At 36.0% G+C, this 21,445-nt stretch overlaps 2 protein-coding genes across 4 annotated transcripts in view; one reads left to right on the top strand and one right to left on the bottom strand.

The window, feature by feature from the left end:
* Positions 1 to 21,445, bottom strand: part of mcph1 (microcephalin 1) — a 34,554-nt gene that overhangs the window by 1,730 nt on the left and 11,379 nt on the right. The gene's annotated exons all lie outside the window — the stretch shown is intronic.
* angpt2a (angiopoietin 2a) lies at positions 1,495 to 20,142 on the top strand. Its single transcript, XM_028007623.1, has 9 exons — positions 1,495 to 8,216; positions 11,828 to 11,983; positions 12,849 to 12,961; positions 13,060 to 13,298; positions 13,996 to 14,123; positions 14,462 to 14,563; positions 15,238 to 15,404; positions 17,007 to 17,137; positions 19,691 to 20,142. The coding sequence occupies exons 1-9, from the start codon at positions 7,959 to 7,961 to the stop codon at positions 19,861 to 19,863; spliced, it is 1,467 nt and encodes a 488-aa protein (XP_027863424.1). The 5' UTR covers positions 1,495 to 7,958; the 3' UTR covers positions 19,864 to 20,142.

Here is a 21,445-nt window from a genome sequence, read left to right as displayed (position 1 = left end):
AAATTGCAGAAGCATCTCAAGGATGATCAGAGGAAATCAGATGCACCTGAGCTCAATTTCAGATGTCAAATCAAAGTGTGTGAATACTTGTGTAACTGTGATGTTTATATGTTTTATATATTTACAACCATGTCTGAAAGCATGGTTTCATTTTATTATTATAGAAACTGAGACATAAAACACTAACAAACATCAGGGCTGAAACACTTATTTTGTGATGTGACAGGAGAAACACACAGGTGTTACTGACAACTTTAATGGCTCAGTTAAACTCCAGGGCTCCTGTAAATCGTCAGCCAGCAACACAGTCCCAGGAGTGTGAAACTGAGAGAGATAAACCTTTTTAATAACCCCAACCCAAGTCATTTTCTGTGTTACATAAAAATGATTTAGTTAATCAAATCATCATTTATTTCTCACTGTGGTTTACAGACTGTGGGGTATGAAAATGTTTTCAGTGTATTAGCGATCATGATTTATGCTGAACTGTATTACTCCAACAAAATCAGAATGAGGCTGCCAAGGGAAGTACAGCAAAGAGAAAATAATCTACTGCATCCATAATTGCTGGGGTCATAAGAAAACTAATTTACAGCACACGCTGCTCAATACCCAACCTTTCAGAAACGGATGATACTAATCTTTAATTTCATGAGCATGACTGGGTAATAATGCTGTGAAAAGGTATTTGGTGTCTGAAGATTTTTTGTGCTTTTACTTACAATCTCCAGATCATCAAACAAATCCTATTATCAGACAAAGATAATCTTAGTTTATGTGAGTAAGGATGTTTTTCTTTAACAATTTTATGCATAACATAATAGTATTCCCATCTACCATAAGGCCTTGTTTCTTGTCTCACCAGTCCACAGAATATTTTCCCAAAGATCCTGGGGATAATCAAGATATTTTATGGTTAATCTGAAAATGGCTTTCTGGTTTCTGGTCAACAGTGATTTTCAAATTGGAACCCCTCCGGACACCATTTTCGGTTTTTTTATCCTACAGGCCACAGAGTAATTAGGGTTTAGTGTAGCTGTTTGAACTGAATTCAAATTTCCAAAAGAGTTTTATTATTCAGTGTTAAGTCATGATGTTAAACTGGCAGGCAACTGCTTTTTAAAAATAAGGCCAAATATGTTTGGGCCGCTTTAAAATGTGACCTGCACTTTTTCCAAGTAATGCAGGTATACTCTTTTAATTAAAGATCATCATCAACTTTTGAAAAATGGTAAATGGTAAATGGACTGAACTTATATAGCGCTTTTCCAGTCATTTTTGACCACTCAAAGCGCTTTACACTAGAGTCACATTCACCCAGTCGCACTCACAAACACACACACACACCGATACGCAGATCGGTAGGCAATTTGGGGTTAAGTGCCTTGCCCAGAGGCACATCGACATGTGGCAGGAGGAAGCTGGAATCGAACCTACAACCTTCCGATCGCAAGACAACTACTCTACCAAAGAGCCACAGTCGCCCACATTGGTGTAAAATATATTTGTACAGCCACAAATACGTACAGTTACTTCAATTAAAACCTGTATTCAAATCTTGAGCGGCAATTTATATGAATACATTTCCCACTCTGACCTTAAACAGATTTCTAAGATAGGGCAGCCTCCTTTGAGCTATTTTAATGCTGCAGTACTCCCGCTGGCCTGAAGGTGGCTGCTGGAGCTACACCAAAGGGCGTTTCAAGCTTTGAAACCCTCCCGCACTGTAAAACAGTTCATCCATGATGTTACAGGCAAACTTACAGCTTAAGGAAAAGTCAGCACCAGAACACCGCAGTCATAGCGATTAGAAAAATACCTTTGTATGCAAATCATGAATCTTAACTTCTTTACAATCTATGAAAGTTTTAAGTTTTTAACACTAATTAATCCAGTTGAGCTATTTCTGCGACCCTGTTCTAAATGACAGCTCAGCCGGGTCCTGCCAGACTAAACAGGAGCTCTTTGAGGGTCTGTTTGTTTTCAGACTTGCTGAGTGACAAGCTTGGTTCTAAGTAAGGCATGCTCCATATTCAACAAGGGTCGGTTAACAAACTGAAGGGGACAATCTTACACCATTCTAAGTCAAACACCTGGAAAGAAAGTTATAGAGTTCTGATGTTGTTAGTTTTACCTCATGTCAAGAAATTGGGGGTTACCGAGGCGTTTCAGGGTAGAAAGAATGAGAGTGCAATTAAATATCACTTAAAACCGGAGAAAAAACATATCTTGTGTATATATATATATATATATATATATATATATAATGAGTAAACGCCAACACCCAATAGACAGCAATTGTTTTATAATGTTTCCAACAAAGGAAATGAAATTAAAATTAAAAAGGGCTTTAACCTTTACAGGAACATTGTCTTCTTTTTCTATGAATGACCATCAAAGCTTGAACGTTGTTCACTATTAATTTAATCAAACACACCATTTCAGCAAACTCTCAGTGACATTTACTTGCTTTGCTGTATTCAAAGGCAGTTTAGATTTACATAAATTTCATTTTATAACTGGCTTCCAGTTGCATTAAAAATTCACTTGTAAATTCAGCTGAATGTTAAAATGCCACTTCATTTGTCATGCACTAAAGTTCCTAATTACATTGAAAAAGAACCAACAGTAGCGCTGGCATATTTAATATAAGATTATACACCAATCAGCCAAGGCATTTAGAATAAGTGAATGCATCGCAATGCAGTGACAGAAGGAAAATCCTGGGTGTTTGTATTCATGTGGATGCCACTTTGACCTGTACCACCAACCCCCCATGGTAACGGCACTCCCTGACGATGGTGGTCTCCCCACAGCAGGACAATGGGGCCAATCAAGCCACAGAAATGCCAACAAAGACCTCAAGGCTTTGATCAGTCTAAAAGACTCAACAGATTCTCGTCTGACCAAGTAACCGTGGGATAAACCAAAACAATCCATATTCATAGTGGCCCCACATCAAACCCAACGGGTCTGCTACCCACATCCCTACTTTTAGTGAGTGTATTTAATTACAGCAAGAGTGATTAGTAAGATATGGTAGAACTAAGTGGGAGAAGCAGAATATGTGATTATCCTGTCACAAAGTGACAGTTTAATCAGTTTAAGACAGATGAAAAAGACTGAACCCTTTAATATTTTGGCTAGTGAATGTAGCAGAGGCAGCATTTAAATTGTTGCTTTACCAATTATCAATAACCTCGTTAGCAAACCATTGCAACTTTTTAGGTTGAGCAATCATAGAGGGAAATGATTATTATAATATTATTCATGTGGCGTGTTTTTCACTCTCAGTCAAACCACATCCAATAATATTGACTCCCTATTAGCTCTGCTTTTTGTTTTGATGGTGGCTAAATGATTCCCTGTTTTCACCAAGTAATGGCCTTAAGTATCCTTTTCCTGTTTGCTGCTGAGTTGTTAGCCTAAGATGGGTTTATGGAGCATTATTTTTCAGCTGGCAATGAATGATTCAAACAGCTGCAGATCATTTATTTGCCTTTTTCTTCTCGGTTTTGGATCAAAGAGGGGTCATTTGCTGCGAAATACTTAAAACTGACCATGGAACATTTCACAACTTTCTTGGTACTTGCTTTCACAACCAAAATGTCAAAGTAATTTTCTACAAACTACTCTTAGTTTCTTGTAATTGATTGCTGTTACAACTCCAGTAAATAGCATGTAGGCTATTTGGTTGTTTTAGTTTAAATCTGTTGGAGATCAGAACCACATCATAGGAAATATGGTGTAATATTGAATGTTTGCTAAAAAGATTGATCTTATTAAATTCAAATAGCTATGAGATTTGAGTATTTAGATTTTATATGTGGCCTCCACATAAAAAATGGAAGCAGGTCAGTAATTAATTTCACCCTTTTCACCAATTCATACCTCCATTTCATTCTACTTTCTACTTTCATTTGTACATCAAATAATTCGCCATGATATAGTAATATTTTAACACGGTTTATTATTTTTTATAAATTCTGGAGATAATTTTTTATAAAAAATAGTTCATATTTAATTGATTTCAATCATGTTGTATTGTCTGAGAATTTGTATTAATCTCCATTTCCATTTATTTTGGTTCTGGTTCCCTTTTAGGCATCTTATAAAAAATGCCATGATCTGATATGAAACCAAAACGAGAAAAGAGTAAAATTTTCTGTGCTGTGTGAATGTTACAAGCTGAATGCATTCAAATTATTTAAAGGAGATTAAATGATGCAGAACCCCTTAGAACCATGTCTGTCCTACCACAAAGATTTTGATTCAACTGGTTGCACAAGGCTCTGAGGAATACAGATATGTAGGTTTTATGGTCTTGCTGTCAGAAGTGAGGACACAGCAGTAAGTTAAAAGCTAATGATTCTTTGTGTCCTTTTTGTAAACCTGATCTGTTTTTTAAATGGGGTTCCATAAGGAAGAGGATATCATTTTCCTATTCTAAAGCATGTAGTTCTCAAGACACTTATTTATATTTCACACTATGACAAAGATGGCATTTTCCTGCATTTTAATCCAATCAAAGAATTATTTTATTAATCCAAAAAGTGAGATTAAATACATTATTTGTATAAATTGTAAATATGTATTTAGAGGTATGAACGAGGAAGAACTTGTTGTGGAAAGCAGGAGTTCAGCTTAGCAGTACAATTAGTAATGTCATCAGCTTGAGGCAAGAAAAGCTTTATTTAATCAAAACTATGATGTTTAAATGGTGTCTTTTAAGGGCAACTATTTGGTGATAACTATATCTTCTGGTATAGTTAAAATATGAATAATATTTCTAGCTAAAAGCTTTCGAAGAGAACAACATGTTTACTCATTTGAAATCCTGATCCGTTCCTCTCTTCAGAAAGAAATAGTTTTAACAAAGTTTTTTTTTTAAAGTGTTAAACATCTAAAAAATAATGGCTATCAGGCACTGAAAAAGCTATATGGTTTGATATTTGAAAGGCTGAAGAAGCACATGGATTACAGAGGAAAAACTGTATGAAAAAATTGAAGAGATGAAGGTTCCTAATTGCCTCCTGCTGGTAAATAGTATCTATTGGCAGTCATATGGTATTGTTCCCTTACTGCTGACATAGTAGAATACTGAAAACAAAAATACCACTGTGAATAGGGGTATAAATGCCACCCCCCTGCTGGGAAGGAACTGATGCATGGTGAGTACAAAATGTGCCATGCCATTTGTTTTTGGAAAGAAGTAAAAGTAACAAATGGAAAAAAATAACCAGGGATGAAATGACAACTCACTCCTGATGGTAAACAATGAGCTGAAGAACTCATAGAAACTCAATTTCACTGCATGATTGTTACTGTTATAGAAATGGTATCTTAACAATTTTTACTGCAACATATCAATATTTCCTTTGGGCTCCTAAAATTAACAGACCTCTTTTTCACATTGAAAACTCCACATCCTTCCCTCAGCAGACCAGTCGATATGTCTGCTGCCATATATTACAGTAACATTAATCTTGGTGGGCACAGCGAGTCAGCAGGCAGACAGCCTGCGCTGCCTTGTAACCATGCAAGGATGAATTGATCTCGACATTGCCCATGTAGTGAAATGCAGTGTTTGCTTGACAGTTCAGCAGATGTTCCCTGTGCTCACAGCATGAGGAAACAGTCTGGCGTGTGGTATGCATAGGATGTGGCCCAGTGATAAATTCAGTGAATGGATGGCCCCTTGAGGTAATGCTGTTAAAATGAATAACTGTTCCTGTTCCCTGCCTCCCATGTGCCGTCAAAAACCATAAAGCAAACTGATACAAAAAAGTGGTGCAAATGAACGTCCCATGACAGTGACTCAGCCAGAACACCTGAACAAAGTTGGTGTTTTTAAAATGACGACAAGTCCTTCCTCTTTAGTAATGCCCCTTAAATATGTTGCAATTCCCTCATACAGTCAGGGTTACATCAGCTCACTTCCTACAATTCTGCAGAGAGCCTGTCCGAGGCTTTCCTGTCAAAGAATGATTTATGCTGTAGTTGACACTGAAAGGTGGTTAAATTGAACTAATATTTGCATACATTATACACAGTACAGAGGAAATTATGAATTAAGCTGTTTTCTTCTTGAAAAATGTTTGGGTTATCGAAAATGTTATATTGTATGTGTTGTATTCGTAAACATCTTTCATGATAGCCAGTCCAACAGGTAGTAAAGTAACCTACCATGACATATTTCTGGGAAGCAGTCTTGTAATGCTGCATTTCATTTACAGAAAAAATCATTTTGGAGCGTATCTGAAACAATTAAGACCACTTTGCTGTAAAGCCTTTTCGAAAAATTTCCACAAATATCAAATTAAAGTTAGAAACTTCCCAACACATTGTTTCTATGCTAAGAGAAAAGGGAACAACTTTCTCAGATATTAAAATAGTCACTTCTTCACCGTTCTCCTATGATGCGAAGACCACTTACATTTTCACAAAGACGGGGGAGATGTAGCAAATTACATTTTTGTCAGAATTTACCAAATGATTACTTCAGGTCGCAGCGGCAGCAGCAACTAAAACGCATTTCACAAATTGCTACATATTCAATTCTTACATTTGACAGAACCTAGATGGGTTTTATTATTCACATGATACACAAATCATAAAAAGACACGAGACTCAAGTTGGCTTCTGATTTCTCAGAGGGGTAAAGGCTTATTTTTTCTCTATTTTTTTGGAATTTGGTCAAACTCATGTCAGATCAATTTCACAATCTTTGAAACAGACTTGCCAAATTTGGGAGTTTTTATTCTACCTTACAATCTTTTAAGGCACAGAGTGTCAATTTTGAAGACTATCAAATAAAAATGCAAACAGCTGTTTCATTAAAAGCTCTGCTCTGGACTGGTTTAGTCATACTGGGTAAATAAAGTCCTGTCCACAATAATTAAACCAGTCCAGAGCAGAGATGTTAAATCAGGAGATTGCGCTTATCCTTTAGTTTCCCTAACTTGTGGAGTTCCTTGGGGGTCCAACTTCGGTACTTTGCTCTTTATTCGATATATGAGAGCTTTTGAGCTCATTTTAGAAAATATAATATTTTGTCACATTGCGTCGTGGATGATATCCAGGTCTCCGTGCAGATTAAATGTAGTAAAAATCTAAAAACCAACTGAAAACATCACTGAAGTGACATAAGAACTTGCCTAAAGTTGAACAATCGTTTAAACTGTTTAGTAGAGCCATGCTGTATTTTTCATTTTAATTTTTTAATCTGTTTATGTATGACAGTTTAGAAGATACACATTTTAGCTCATAGGCATCGCATGATTTTAGCTTGACTTTGAAAACTCTGGTCAGTTTTGGGTTGCTCACATTCGTATTAAAACTAGCTAAGACTCGATGCTTATGATAAAATGAATGCAACCTCTTAAAAAGACAAAGGAAGAAATAAGAGGAAACTAAAGCCTTCCGTTGAATCTCCCATTCAAGCGTCTGGTATGTGTGTTGTAAGCCGGGAAACAATTTTCAATGAATGGGAAGACACTGTTAGCATCAAAGACTGTGCTGAATGTGTGTGGCGGCATCCTGAAAACAACACGTGTGATCTGCAGAGGATATAGTGGAGGATGTGTAGTCTGTGCATCTGCTTCTGTGTGTTTAGTGAGTACTGAAAGGAATCTCCACTTCACATCTTTTCACAGTGACTGGTCACAGTAAAGGGGGGAGTGGTTTAAACTCACAGTTAGTGTTTAGACCACTTTAGCAAGTGGTCGAGGGACTGATGAAAGGCGAGCACATGCAGTCCAGCACCACTGAGGTAAAGACACGCTACCTCAAATTCCTGATTGCTTTCTCTCCACCTACCAAAGAGGTTTTAAAAGGAGTCTGCAGAAACTTCAGAGAGCTGTTTATGTTGGATGCAGCTTGGGAAAAACCTCTAATGAGAGAAGACTAAAAAAAAAACTAACCAAAATTAATCTCTTCAATTTTTTGAGCAAAGAGTAATGAAGATGCTTAATGTGGATTTACTCATTTTAAGTTTCTGCTTTGGTTTGGGAACGCAGTATGGTGCTGTTGGCAAGAGACAGTATCAGATACAAAACGGCGCATGTAGCTACACTTTTCTGCTGCCTGAGCAAGAGAACTGCCAAAGCACCTACAACTATCCTGATCAAAAGGATGGACCAATGGACGACGAGTCGGTTCAGAGACTGGAACAACTGGAGATGGGCATGGAGAACAACACACAGTGGCTGCTTAAGGTAAACCTTTTATCGCCTTATAATATCACTCTACCAGTGACAGCTTTTATATCATTGATTTAGAAATTTCTAAGAAAAAAAAGATAAAATCTCAGTTATTCAAAAAACACCAATGCTATTTGACAGAAATGTGTAGAAAAACTGTAAAGTGGAAACATCAATGTCAGTCCATAGTATGTCTCAAAGTGAAAAACATTTAATGAAAGCCTAAAAAGCTGTTACATATAACCAATTGTGTATTGATTTTGCCCAATTTCCCATGCAAAGTCATATGAATATATAAGATTGAGTGACAAAGATTCAGTACAGGTGCAGAATGCATTTCTGTCTACTAAAGATTTTTTTGTAAAGATAAAGAAAGTGTTTTTCTTCTCTAAATCACTTTAATCTCACTTTCTCATCATGAGATTAAAGAAAAGAAACAAAATGAGCCAAATAGATACAATCAATCTCATGTAAAATAAGTTTTGGTCGACCGCATGAGAACCATCAGACAGCGAAATTCACTCATGCAAACTCAAGTGTTGCCTCACATGTCAAAGCAAGCTCTAACAGTACCTCTTGAGCACTAACAGGGGGCATTTTTCAAAGCACACCACTTCCAAGAAGACTGCTTTGGGATGATATTGTGTCTATAAAAACTTATCTGTATGTGTATAAGACTACTTCAAAAATGTTTCCTATTGTGCAGGTAAAGGAGTCTGTATATTTCTCCTGGCAACAAAGTGTTATGAACTTAAATTTTATCTCAATATTTAGTGGCAACTGTAGGTATAACAACGAAAATGACAATAACATCTTAAACTTGTTGAGTATTAATTTGCCCCACAAACACAAATGTTGATCCAAAAACAAAGCCTTCCCTGTTATCCAACAGACTATCACAGTGCACCACGAACATTTAGTTAAATTGTACAGCTAAACTGCGTCCAATATTTGCATTAAATCATATGTTGAAATATACAAATTAATAATAGCAAAATGTATTTAAATAAATAAAAAATAATAAAAAGACTGAGAAAAAAATCACAACCATAGCGGTAGTTTCTAAAGTTTGCAAACATAATCAATTAGAGCTTATCATTACGATAAATCACAAATTAATTTAATTCCATACAATAAGAAATGACACTGCATTGGTAACATCTTATCATATTTAGATAAGATAAGGATAAGATAAATCTTTATTGTCATTGTCACAAGGACAACGAAATTTAAAAAGTGCCATCAGTCAGTGCATATGGTTAAAAACAAAAAATGACTGTCTCACAATTCACACACAATGTAAGAAATAACAAATAACTGGTAAAAAAAAAAAAAAAAAGTGGCCTAGCAATCAATGTGACTGATAACTTCACCCCTAATTACTTCCAGCATCGAAATCTTGCTCCAGAATGACAAACTGGTGAGGTAGGCTAATCTGTTTTTGAAAAATTAGAAACAGAGAATAAATAAAGAATAAAAGAAAAAATATGTCCTAGTAATTATAGTTTTAAAATGACAACCTATTTGAAATTAGATGTTATTTGATCCAAATCCTTTCTCATCCAAAGTAATAATAAACTCCACTTATTAACACAGCTTATAAGTAAAAATACTCTGTTCTTCTGTCTGTCTGTTGCAGCAGACAGGAAGTTTCCAGTGGAGAATAGCTTGAAATGTGAAAATCCAGTTTTAAAATGTATTTTATTTTGCACAAAAAACATGACAAACTGTTTCAGCCCCATAAGACCCTGAGGAGCAATAAGACAGTAAAGAGCAGCGAATGCTGAATAAATGGATGATGCATTGGGCTCAATTAACTGTAAGTAAAGTGGCTCAACAAGGTTGTGAACCTTTTTCTGGACTGCACTGCTGGATGAATCAATGGCGAGATGAAAGAGAAGCATAAATAACTTCAAACAATTCAGGGTCAACAGAAAGCAGTGTGCCAATGCTAATTTAAACTCATCACCAATCAGTCTATTAATTTGTCCAATGAGCATTCATTCTCCAACAGCAGATGACAGCTAAGACAAAAGAAGTCGATGTTTCTCGTGATTGAGGAACTCCGTCATTCCTCTCTGACGCTTTTCAGGCACTCGGAGTAAACAACTGATTAGATCACGAACTGTCAATCGGATATCCTGCCCACAGTTGAAATAATAACGCTCCACACATCTGTGTGTACCCAAAAACATAAACAAACCAGATGCAAAAAAAGGAAGACAAACAAAATCATAAACTGAATATCTTAGCTGAAGTTCTTCTAAACAGTAATAATGTTTGGGTGTTATTAACGGAAGAGTGGAAGAGAAGCAAAACTTATGCAATCTTGGTGTTGGTGACAAAGGGGACAGCCCTACTGACGCTGGTTTCCAGTTGGACTGTAATGAAGGATGTAACTCCTCACTCAACACTTCCATCCTGTTTACGAGTCGTGTGACCTGATTGCTGCTCAGGAACACACAGCAGGAAATAACTTAATGATTAGTTTCAGTCTAAATCTAGCCTTTCTGTAAGGTAGATAAGAACAAATATGGGAATGTGTGTCGCTACGTCACAACTTTAATTGCTTTGTGGTGTAAAATTGAAATTAAATTAAAGCTCACTGAAACAAAATATGAAATTTTTGTAATATTAGAAAATATATAAGACCTCATCATCAACCGACTCAGCTTATTTCACTATAGTTTTTTCTACAAGCCATACTATGACAAAAATGTTTAAAACAAGCTGCCGTATTCAAAAGTGTGAAAACCATTAATCTTCCTGCTGCAAAAGTAAGGTATATAACCAAAGGTTCACTCATAAAATCACTGAATTCAGGTGTTCCTTATGATCACCCTCCAGCATCTGACCATGCAGACTGCATCTACAAACCTTTGTAAAAGAATTTCCAAACAGGTAAAACATTTTTTCTCACAAGTTAGGTTAAAGTGTAGAAACAAGTGGGGGAGGAGCAGTCCTGTTATTAAACAGATTATTTCAGGACTTTCAGTGGTTTATATTCAAAAGGACTTTAAACTGAAGAAACTGAAGTGGATTTATTTTCTTTAGTTAACCAGAACTACTTCAGCCCTGCATATACGGGTACATGTTAGCAAATGGGAATTTGAGGCTTGTTTATCAAATTAAAAGTACCTTTAACAAATAACCTTTAAGGATGTATTACAAATACTCTTCAATAAGCCTACAGTTCTGTATTAAAATGTTTTCTTCGTGATCTGATGTAAAATTCTAATCTCAAATGTTGTGGAAAATCATAATTAACAGAAATAAGTGCACCAGCCTGAGTGTAATTAATTTATGTTTGGTGACATAAGTTAATGTAACAAAATAACTGTTCAATAATATTCTAATTCATTGAAATGCCCCTGTTCTGTGATGCTGGTAAACAGAGTATAGAGGAGGACATATTGGGTCCCTGAATTAACTTTTCTCTCTCCTCCAGCAACAGAGGTGGAGCCTTTTCTTCTTCAATTTATATTAAAACACAACAAGCGTGAAGCACCTGTCATGAACCCTGACATCAATAAACAATAAAACTGCAGGTCATGCGGAGAAAGAAAAGATCAATAACTCTTACAAACTGCCTCAAGTTAACCATTTTTTAAAAATCTGTGTTGCAGTTGGAGAATTACATACAGGACAGCATGAAATATGACATGCTCCAGCTCCAACAGGCTGCCGTACACAACCACACGGCTACGATGATTGAAATTGGGGCAAACCTGCTGAGTCAAACTGCTGAGCAAACAAGGAAACTCACTAATGTGGAAGCGCAGGTGAGGCTGGACCTTCTGTTATTTCCAAACACATGGAAATAACATGCAAGAGGTAAAGCAACATACAATTGTTCACCCTTCCTGTTCTGTGCGAGCAAAATCTCACTTAAGTGCTTTCTGTGACACACTGCGATGAATAATATAGCTTCAGCAGGTTAAAAAATAAGCAATGGAGAAAAACAGGCATGACAAAGTCAGTTTATTATTGTGGCTGCACGTCAATGACCCTGTGTGAGCCAACTGTACAGCATTTCCTGTTATTAGCACACTCGTATTCCCAGAGAAGGGGTCTATCAGTTTGTCACAATCAGACATCCGTCTGTTCAAAGACATCAACAGCTCCAATGGAGACACACAGCCAGGATCCATGTAAACATCCTGCGTTTTGCTGAGTTCAGTTCCTACAAACTGGGAAATTTGTGGCAAGGTCAACAACCCCCGAGTTTAGTTCAATACATAGGAGTCTGAAAATATGTGGGGTTTCAGTGGTTTGCCCTTGTTTAGGTACGTCTAGAGTGTTGCAGTATAGCTGTGCTTTCCTGTGCAGCTTTTCCTTTTTGCAATGGAAAAGTCAGTTATTAGTTCAATCTAGAGGTGCAAACAGGACCTTGTGTTCAACTTGATAATCTAATGGAAAGTACAGCTAAATTTGCTGATTTAGTCATCAATGCTATCACACTTGCATTTACTAATTTGTTGTTTACGGTATACCAACAGTGTCAGTGCTTCTTTACAATGAAACACCACATGTTTTTGAGTTCAAAGCTAAACATATATTGCTACAATTACTGAAGGTCTATTTTGATTTTTTTTTTTATTGAAATGAAATAGGCTGTTAAAGTATGCCTTGTTACTTTGGCACTAGGTAATCCATCATACAACTCGACTTGAGCGCCAACTTCTTGAAAACTCCCACAACTTGGAAAAACAACTTATAGTCCAGTCAAATGAAATCAGCAAACTGAATGATAAAAACAGGTAAGGAAATGCGATGAAAAGCTGAATTGTTGCCAACAAATTGTTGGATTAAGTGAAGACAGAATGGCTCTTTACATTGCCTTTTATCCCCTCTTTAGCCTTCTAGAGAAAAAAGTGACAGAGATCGAGAAGCAGAGGCAAGTGGAGCAAAAAACACTTCGAGAAGAAAAGGAGCAGCTTCAGTCGCTAATACTGAGGCAGACGGCCATCATCGGGCAACTGGAGCAGCAGCTGCTCAAAGTTTCTTCCAACAACTCTGTTTTACACCATCAACAGCAGGAGCTATTGGACACAGTGAACAGCCTAGTACAGATATTATCTACCGGTTCTATTCAAGGTGAGTCGTAACACCCAGGTGGATCTTTAAGAAATGGGTACTGCTTGAATCAGAACAAGTAGGGATCTTTAAATTTTCTCCCACACGGCACACATTTACTTATTCGGGTGCTGTAATTGTACAGCAATTTCCATATGTATTTGGAAAAGGTATGAGGAAAACTTTCAAACAAAATTGTCTTTAATTTCACAGAAGAAAACAACAACAAAAAAGGCCTTTCTCCAACAGCAACTTTTGGATATTTCTTCACTACTTTTAGCATCCTCCTCAACATATGTCATGCAAAGATAAATTTGGATCCTCATCTAGTTTCATTTCTCATTTCCACTTGTTTTGAAAATATTTTTGTGTGGCTGTAGGTATAGTTGGATTTGAGAAAGTAGCTAATTTCTTGTAGACAATTTGCCTTCCTGATACAGAGACATAAAATATTTGAAAGGCCTATAAAAGTATATTTGTTTTAACATAATATATGCTGTTTTTGTTTGTTTTTTGTGAGGAAATTGTGTTTCATTCACAGAAACTACACCAATTTATTCACCAAAATTTAGAACTAGGAAACAACATGTTTTGTTCATTTATTTTACAGACTAATGAAATTATACATATCTGAAACTAATATGATTACTAGCTACAAATTGCATCTAAATTCTCTTCAAACACATCCTGATAAAATAACAGAAACTGTGTTTTGCAGAACCCAAAATTGCCATGATGCAAGACACTCCAACGACATACATGGACTGTGCTGCTGTCTATAAGTCAGGAAACATCAAAAGTGGCGTCTACACTCTCACAATCCCTAACACCACCACAGAGGTGAAGGTAAAGTGTCTCCAATTTATTATCTAACTATATCTAGGGTGAATGTGTGTATGAGAATCAGAAAGAAAGAAAAAAAACGCAGTATACATATTACCAAAACTTTACAGGCCTTCTACATTGTTGAGCTTGGGTAGATAATGTTCAGAGACTTCTCAGGATATGCAATCTTAAACAAAAACTGTGATCTCCTTAGAAAAGTTTAAATTCTTTCCCCAGAACAGTGTCTTGATTGAACACAAACTAGGTGGCACCATCGCATTAAAAATAAGCATCACGTTCTAACTTTCAGGGCCATTTTTGAACCTTCAATCACAGCACTGTTTTCTTTGTGTCTGAAGGCTTTCTGTGACATGGAGACAGAAGGAGGCGGCTGGACGGTACTACAAAAACGCTTCGAGGGCCATGTTGACTTTCACCGTACGTGGCAGGAGTACAAAAAGGTAGAGGCAATCAAGAAGAAATTCTTTACACAGAAAAAACATTACCTAGGTTACAGTTTTCACTCCAAATCTACATACCAGCAGCCTGAATTAGTCTGGGTCATTGACCATCTTCCCAACTTGGCTTAGTCTGCATAGTCAGTCTGAGATGTTTCCTGAACTCTATTCAAAGAGAACAACCAAGATGTGCATGGGAGTTGAGTACAGGCTCCCTGCATTTTGAAGTCATAATAATGTGAGCAATTTGCCATCATTAAAGGAGCCATCTCAAACACAGTGTATTTATTATTTCAGTCAGCACGTCTAAAACTGTGCTGATGATACGCCATCATCAAAGAGTATGGATGAACCTTAAGCGTAGCGTGTAGTGCTTATGACTCAAAATGGAAGAGAAATGAGCCAACAAGATGCTGAAAAGATCCATAACCCCTAAATGCAGTCATTACAAAACCATGCTCATTTTTTCCCTCTGACACTGAGAGGTTGTATTGGTGGAGAAGATCAGTGTCTGTTTTGTTCTGATAAAATATATTAGTAGGAGGGGGGAGACTTTCAGTTTTATAGCAAAAAAAATAGGGAGTAGCACTGTGCTGGCTTTGCTAACGAGGAAAAAGGGTGAATATTGCCATGAGCTTATTGATGGAGTTTAATTAGATTTCTTTGTGTCTTTTCAGGGATTTGGAGAACCGTCAGGTGAATACTGGCTGGGAAATGAATTTGTCTCCAGACTGACAATTCAACAATCATACAAATTAAGAGTCCAGCTGAGCGACTGGGAAGGAAACTCTGCTTTCTCTCAATATGATCAGTTCTCTCTGGATGGCGAAGCACAAAATTACAGGTTTGTTCGAGCACTTCAGCAAAACTGTTTACACATGCCATTTTGATTAAGTAAAAATAATTAAAGCTCACAAAATTCTGCTTAATATGAAAAAGAAGTCAGTGTGTAGTCTTACAACAGTGCTTTTGAAGTGTATTATCTGAAGTTAACGAGTATAAAAACAGAATACTAAAGACAATTCACCATCAAAGAGTGCTATGGAAGTTCATCATAAAAGCTCACTCTTTGCAATTATTCTGAATAATTTTTTTTGGTCAACATTCAGACAATTCAAAATATTACAGAAGTAATTTTGATCAACCAAATTAAATGTGCACCACCTTGAACAACATTAAAATCAAGAACTCTTTGCAGCACTACAGGTAGGCCCAGGCTGGTTCATGGTATGAAGATATGTACAAAACTTAAAAAAAAAAAAAGAAGAAGTTTTGACAGCTTCGAAAGACATAGACTTTTTAATAAAATGCTAGTGAAAGAGCCAGAGAACTGGAGTTTTCTAAAACTAATCTAAAAGAAGCGGAATACAATTTTTACTTCCCTAATTAAAGACAGCTTCTTCTTTTTAAACTTATTTCTGATTGTGTAAAACAGTTTGGAAACGAAAGCTCTACCCATCACTCCTATTAAAGCAACACTGATGTAAAACTACAGTTGACGAGCGATGTACCAACAGCAGACTGGCTACCTGTGCAGATACCCAGAAAAAATATTTAGCTAATTATCAATTTGTACAGCTTCAGGTATTCTATAAAGAGCAGAACGGCAAGAAGGTTAATTATGATCCACAAGAGTCACCTGGAAACTCAGTGGGTATTTGTTCTATATTTTTACTTACTCTACGTATCAAAATAAAAAAACACACAATAACGTTTTAGAACTAGAGCTGCAAAATCTTAGAGAAGCATTTTATTTTTATTTTTAAATTTGTAAGCAGATTCTCAAGCAGTACCACCAGGGTATTTTTAATCACCATCATGTCCCTAGCTATCAGCATTTCTGCATAAATGATCGTATGCAATTTTATTAAATCAACTTCTAAAGTAAATACATAAAACCTTTACACCTCGTAGGCAAAACATGCCATAGTAATTTTTTAAAAAAGAGGTTCTCCACACTGACATACTGGCATTAGCCCAAAGAAAATCTAATAAACCAGGTCAGTGTTTGAAAAATAGGAAGCACATAAAATGTCCTTTTTTGACATTCAGTGTGAAGATTTGGCAATAACAAAACCTTCATATCCAAATGTGGGCTGGGAAAAGGTTTCTTCCTGTGAAATTAACAGAGAGTATTCCTGTTTAACAACGTATTTATTCTGTTGAGTTTGATGTTACTCTTAAAGCTGGTGGCTCAATAAGGATAAACTGCAAAACAGCAAACAAAAAACATTTCCATAACGTCAAAACATTGCTTATGAAAACTAATCAAACAAGTAATTAAAGAAATGATAAAAACTAATAACAATAGTTTAGTTTTCATGTGTTATACCCAACCAATTTCTGGAAGAAAAAAAGAACTATAAGGACTAAGTATTGCCTTTTGAGGAACAGTAATCATAGTCTTTCTCCTCCTCTTCCTCCATTTTTCTTCTCCTTTCTACAGGATACACCTTAAAGGCTACAGTGGAACTGCAGGCAAAATAAGCAGCATTGGGCAGCCAGGAAGTGATTTTAGTACAAAGGATGCAGACAATGACAAATGTGTTTGCAAGTGCTCACAACTGACAACAGGAGGTAAGAAATACATTCTGTAAACACTTTATGTGCTTGAGTAATTCTGCAACCAAAAAAGATATATAAATGCATTGATAAGAAAACAATTCCAAGAACAAAAATCCTGGCACTAGCCCCAAGGTCTTCAAGGACATTTTAAAGGCTGCTGTACCTTTCATGGCTGTGTCAAGGAGCACAATTAGCTCAGGCTTAATCACCAATCTGCTCATTGGGGAATTCAACATTGACAATAGCTGACATTAACAGCCTGGGAACAGAGCTTTTCCCTCTCTCCTCCAGCAGCTTAAAAAACCCTTCACAATTCCCCTGAAAGTGACTCAACTTTTCTTTATCTGAAACCGGGACTGCCAAGAGAAGTTCAGAATGATAAAAACCGTAACCTCATCTCCTTTTCTACTATGAGGGTTCAAAGGCACATTGAAAAACAGTCATGACTGGGTGGGACTGAATCAGAAAAGGAAAAAAAAAAAAGAAAGAAAAAGTAATCTGTGAGTACAAAACTGAATGAATAGAAAATGCACAAAATGTTTAATGTCTCAAATTTGTATGGAAAATTGGTAGAAATGCCTCCATTTTTTTTAATATATACAAAAACAAATAAAGAATATCAGAAACAAACATGTACTAGTTGTTCTGGAGGGAAATATGAATATTCTCTGAAAAATGTTATAGCTAACCTCATCGGTATGAACTACGGAAAAATCCTGTAATTATTGTAGTCTGATAAAAGCTGCATAATGAAAAAGAAGTGCAAGGGTGGATTTAATAAGGACATAATTATGTAGAATGCTCCTCATCAGTATCAGTAAGTGTATAATAATCAACTCCCACAAGCCTAATATAACCAGACCTCTGGCTGAGCTATCACTCATCAAGTTGCATTGTCAATAATACTTGAAAAAGTGGAAAAAAATACAACTTTTTAATCTGAACAATTTCTAATGACTGAGATTAAACACTATTTAACAGATAGCCTGATTGTGACTTAATTGCATTCGTTACTGTTGAAAAAACAGCATTCTGTTATTTCTGCGTATAAAGTAAACCTGTATCTAAGTTATACTTAGATTTTATTTATAGGTATGTAAATTATAACTTTGTTTCATGCATAAATTAGTATATGTTTATGTTTTATGAAGGTGTTCCAAGTCTTAAATATTTTTTAATATACTACATGGCTGGTATTGCTTCCAAAGGTCACAAATGGTTTTTCATCTTCAAGGAATCGGTTTTATGAAGTGAACCTCTGCAAAAATCCTCAACTTCTAAAAGGTTAATATCTTACCTGAAGGAGATTAATCTCTTGGCATCTTAGTATAAATTCAGATTAATTGGTTTCTGAGTCTCAAAACAATATCTGCCATGTCACAAAAATGGAATAGCAGTTTACCCCCCTGCAAACCACAGTAACTTAAATAAAAGTAGTGGTAGAAAAGGTCAAAATATTACGGCAGTTCATTTTGACCTTACCTTTTTTTTTGGTAGTTACTAAGTCGGAATATATATATATTTTTTTGTTTTATAAATTCTGTTCTCAGTACATGCTAGACGCAGGAGTATCATCGCTGGTGCACCAGGTGCAACCTTCTCCATTGTCTGTGTAAATAACACAGAAAATTTAAACAGTCTTTATTTAAACAGTCAGCTTCTGTTTAAATAAAGGCGTCATAGAAACACTGATGACATTAGAAGATTCATTACTAGAGTCAGCAAAAACTGCTAGGGAATTTAGAGATTGGAGTTGTTTTAAAAGTGTGGTATTATGCATTTTCTAGGCACATAATGCCATTTCATACCACAATCGAGTAAGTATGTTACTCTCAGTTGTTATAAAAATGTGTTATATACTGTATATATAACATGATTTCAAAAAATTTGACTTGAAATTGGGCCTCGGTCTCTTTAAGCTCCTACTCTTTCCAACACTCCGCTTTCATCAGGTCATCAGAACAGTGCTGTTCATTATGCCGTTTACAACCATTCTTATGAGCGGTGCAGTGAAAAGCAGTTCCTATGATGAGCTCAGCGGACTCTCTGTTCCACCAGATGTTTACCATTTGCTGCTGCCACTAGTATGGAGGAACTGAGTGTGGGAGGCACGGGGGAGGGCAGTTCGATGAGGCTGCAGCTCGGCTGCAGCTCCGGGGAGGAGCTTTGTGGAAATAAGCAGGACTTTGTGAGTTTAGGCACCTCCAGCCCCAAATGGTTGCCATGGGAGATTCAAATATGCATGAAAGAAGCTAAAAAAAAAAGTTGATTTTACAGAAGACTCCCACTTTCAGACAGTAGAAGTTCACTTTAGTTTTTGCCTCTTTGGACCAAGCTTTGGCCTTCAATTCCAACAAGTACAGATATATACTAAATGAATAAGCTGAGGAGTAGTTTACTGTAGGTAAGATATTCCCTGCTAAAGTCCTCTTGAAAAATGAAAAGTTGAAAACTACTAAACTATTCCTTTAATCACATAAGTAGTCAGTAATGGTGACAGAAAAAGTAGAAGTTAAAACACAATTCACTTGTATACATTAATATTAATGCGTTCTGATGTTCCAGGCTGGTGGTTTGATGCCTGCGGCCCATCCAATTTGAATGGGATGTATTACCAAAACGGCCAGAACTCCAACCGCTTCAATGGAATCAAATGGTACTACTGGAAAGGATCAGGATACTCACTGAAGTCGACTACCATGATGATCAGACCGACAGACTTCTCAGCCTTGCTTTGAGCCCATGTTCATTAAATGAAGCGTTTCAAAAATGTTGCCCAGAAAACACCAGTACCAAAAGTAAAGGTTCAAGTGGAAGCCAAAGTACTTCATAAATATGTCTCTTCGTACATACATTTCTCCTTATTTATGTCTTTATAAATTTGATCTCAAGGGTTTGTGCACATTAAAAATGCTGACAGCTTAGACAAAGCATTTATATTCTGTAAATGCCATCGTAAAAGTTCAACACAAAGATAAATACTTCAGCACAATTTCAGCATTTGTCAGACTGTGATCAGAATACCAGCAGGTGATATTGTATAGATAGGCCATGGTACAAGATAAATAACTGGCTCAAAGCGTTTTTTAAATATATTCCAGATATTTTTATGATTTAAATGTTAAAACCACAAGAATGTTTTTTCTACAAATTGTTTTTTGTTGTTTTGTTCAGAATGTATGTACATTTGATGTTTAATTTATATGTTCATGTTAGGGATAATATTTATGTCTACTATACATATAGAGGAAATCTGAGTGTTAGAATCTGAGTTTCTTAATTATGACTGTGCAAACAAACTCAAAAATTATATATTTTAATATATTCTGCCAGAACTAAAATACAAGCAGGATGATTATGTTTTTGCATTAGAAAGGCATTTTGAAATAATTATTTTTGTTTTGATGGAGCTTAAATTGTTGACACTGGCTTTGCAGGTTTATTAGAAATGCCTTAGAAGCCTTTTTGTTACTTAAGCTGAATACCATCAACTAGTGAGGACTCAAGTTTTCTTTGTGTTAGCTGACCACATCTCTTTACTGCTGCAACAGGAACATTTTCTACATTGTTTAGCAAAAATGTTTTTTTTAGGTTTCTCAAGTGCAACATAAACAATAAATCTAAACGGATCAAAATCTGTGTAATGTTCCTTTGTATAAACAAACCAAGCATCTGAAAATGATTAATACAGAAATTAGTGTTTTTAAGTAGAATGCAATGTAACATTTTCCATATGTCATCTATATCTACTTCTTACAAATATGCATGATATATTAAAAATGGGAGAGAGGGAACGTTTCTAAATAAAAAGCTTGTGTTTATAATTCTTTATTAAAATGATGCAGAGTCCTCTCTAGTTGGCAGCAACTAGATAAAACAGACCATGTTGTTATAAAGATTATATGTCACTTCAATAAAAAATCAAGCAAAAGAAACTCTGCTTTTACATCAAACCTATTGCACAGCAAAAATTCAGGCTCTGACCATCTACAGAACTCTCTACAATATTGATAGCACACTCCACAATTATTAGCACACCTGGTAAAGACAAGAAGTGAAGATACTGTAACTGGTTCCTAACCCTAGGATACCACTCTTTCCTGCCTTGTTGTTAAAAGCTCACATTTACTGGAACTAAAGTTCTTTCTTAAGGTTTATTTTCTTTTCATCACTGAGTAACTTTGGCAAATCAACACACATTTGCCTCACTTGAATGTCATGTTATCTTGTTTTTCCTACTATAAAGCGTGGCTGAAACACATGGGCCTCTAAATCAGATTTGTACCCCAGGGAATACATAAAATATGAGGAGTAATTACT

This window comes from Xiphophorus couchianus, chromosome 22, assembly GCF_001444195.1.
Source record: "Xiphophorus couchianus chromosome 22, X_couchianus-1.0, whole genome shotgun sequence".
Lineage (NCBI taxonomy): Eukaryota > Metazoa > Chordata > Actinopteri > Cyprinodontiformes > Poeciliidae > Xiphophorus > Xiphophorus couchianus.
This window is presented reverse-complemented; position numbering and strand designations above follow the sequence as displayed.

Coding starts and splice junctions, on each gene's coding strand:
- angpt2a (XM_028007623.1), top strand. CDS start 7,959: ATGAAGATGCTTAATGTGGATTTACTCATTTTAAGTTTCTGCTTTGGT. Junction 14,124..14,461: donor ACACCACCACAGAGGTGAAG/GTAAAGTGTCTC, acceptor TTGTGTCTGAAG/GCTTTCTGTGACATGGAGAC. Junction 14,564..15,237: donor CGTGGCAGGAGTACAAAAAG/GTAGAGGCAATC, acceptor GTGTCTTTTCAG/GGATTTGGAGAACCGTCAGG.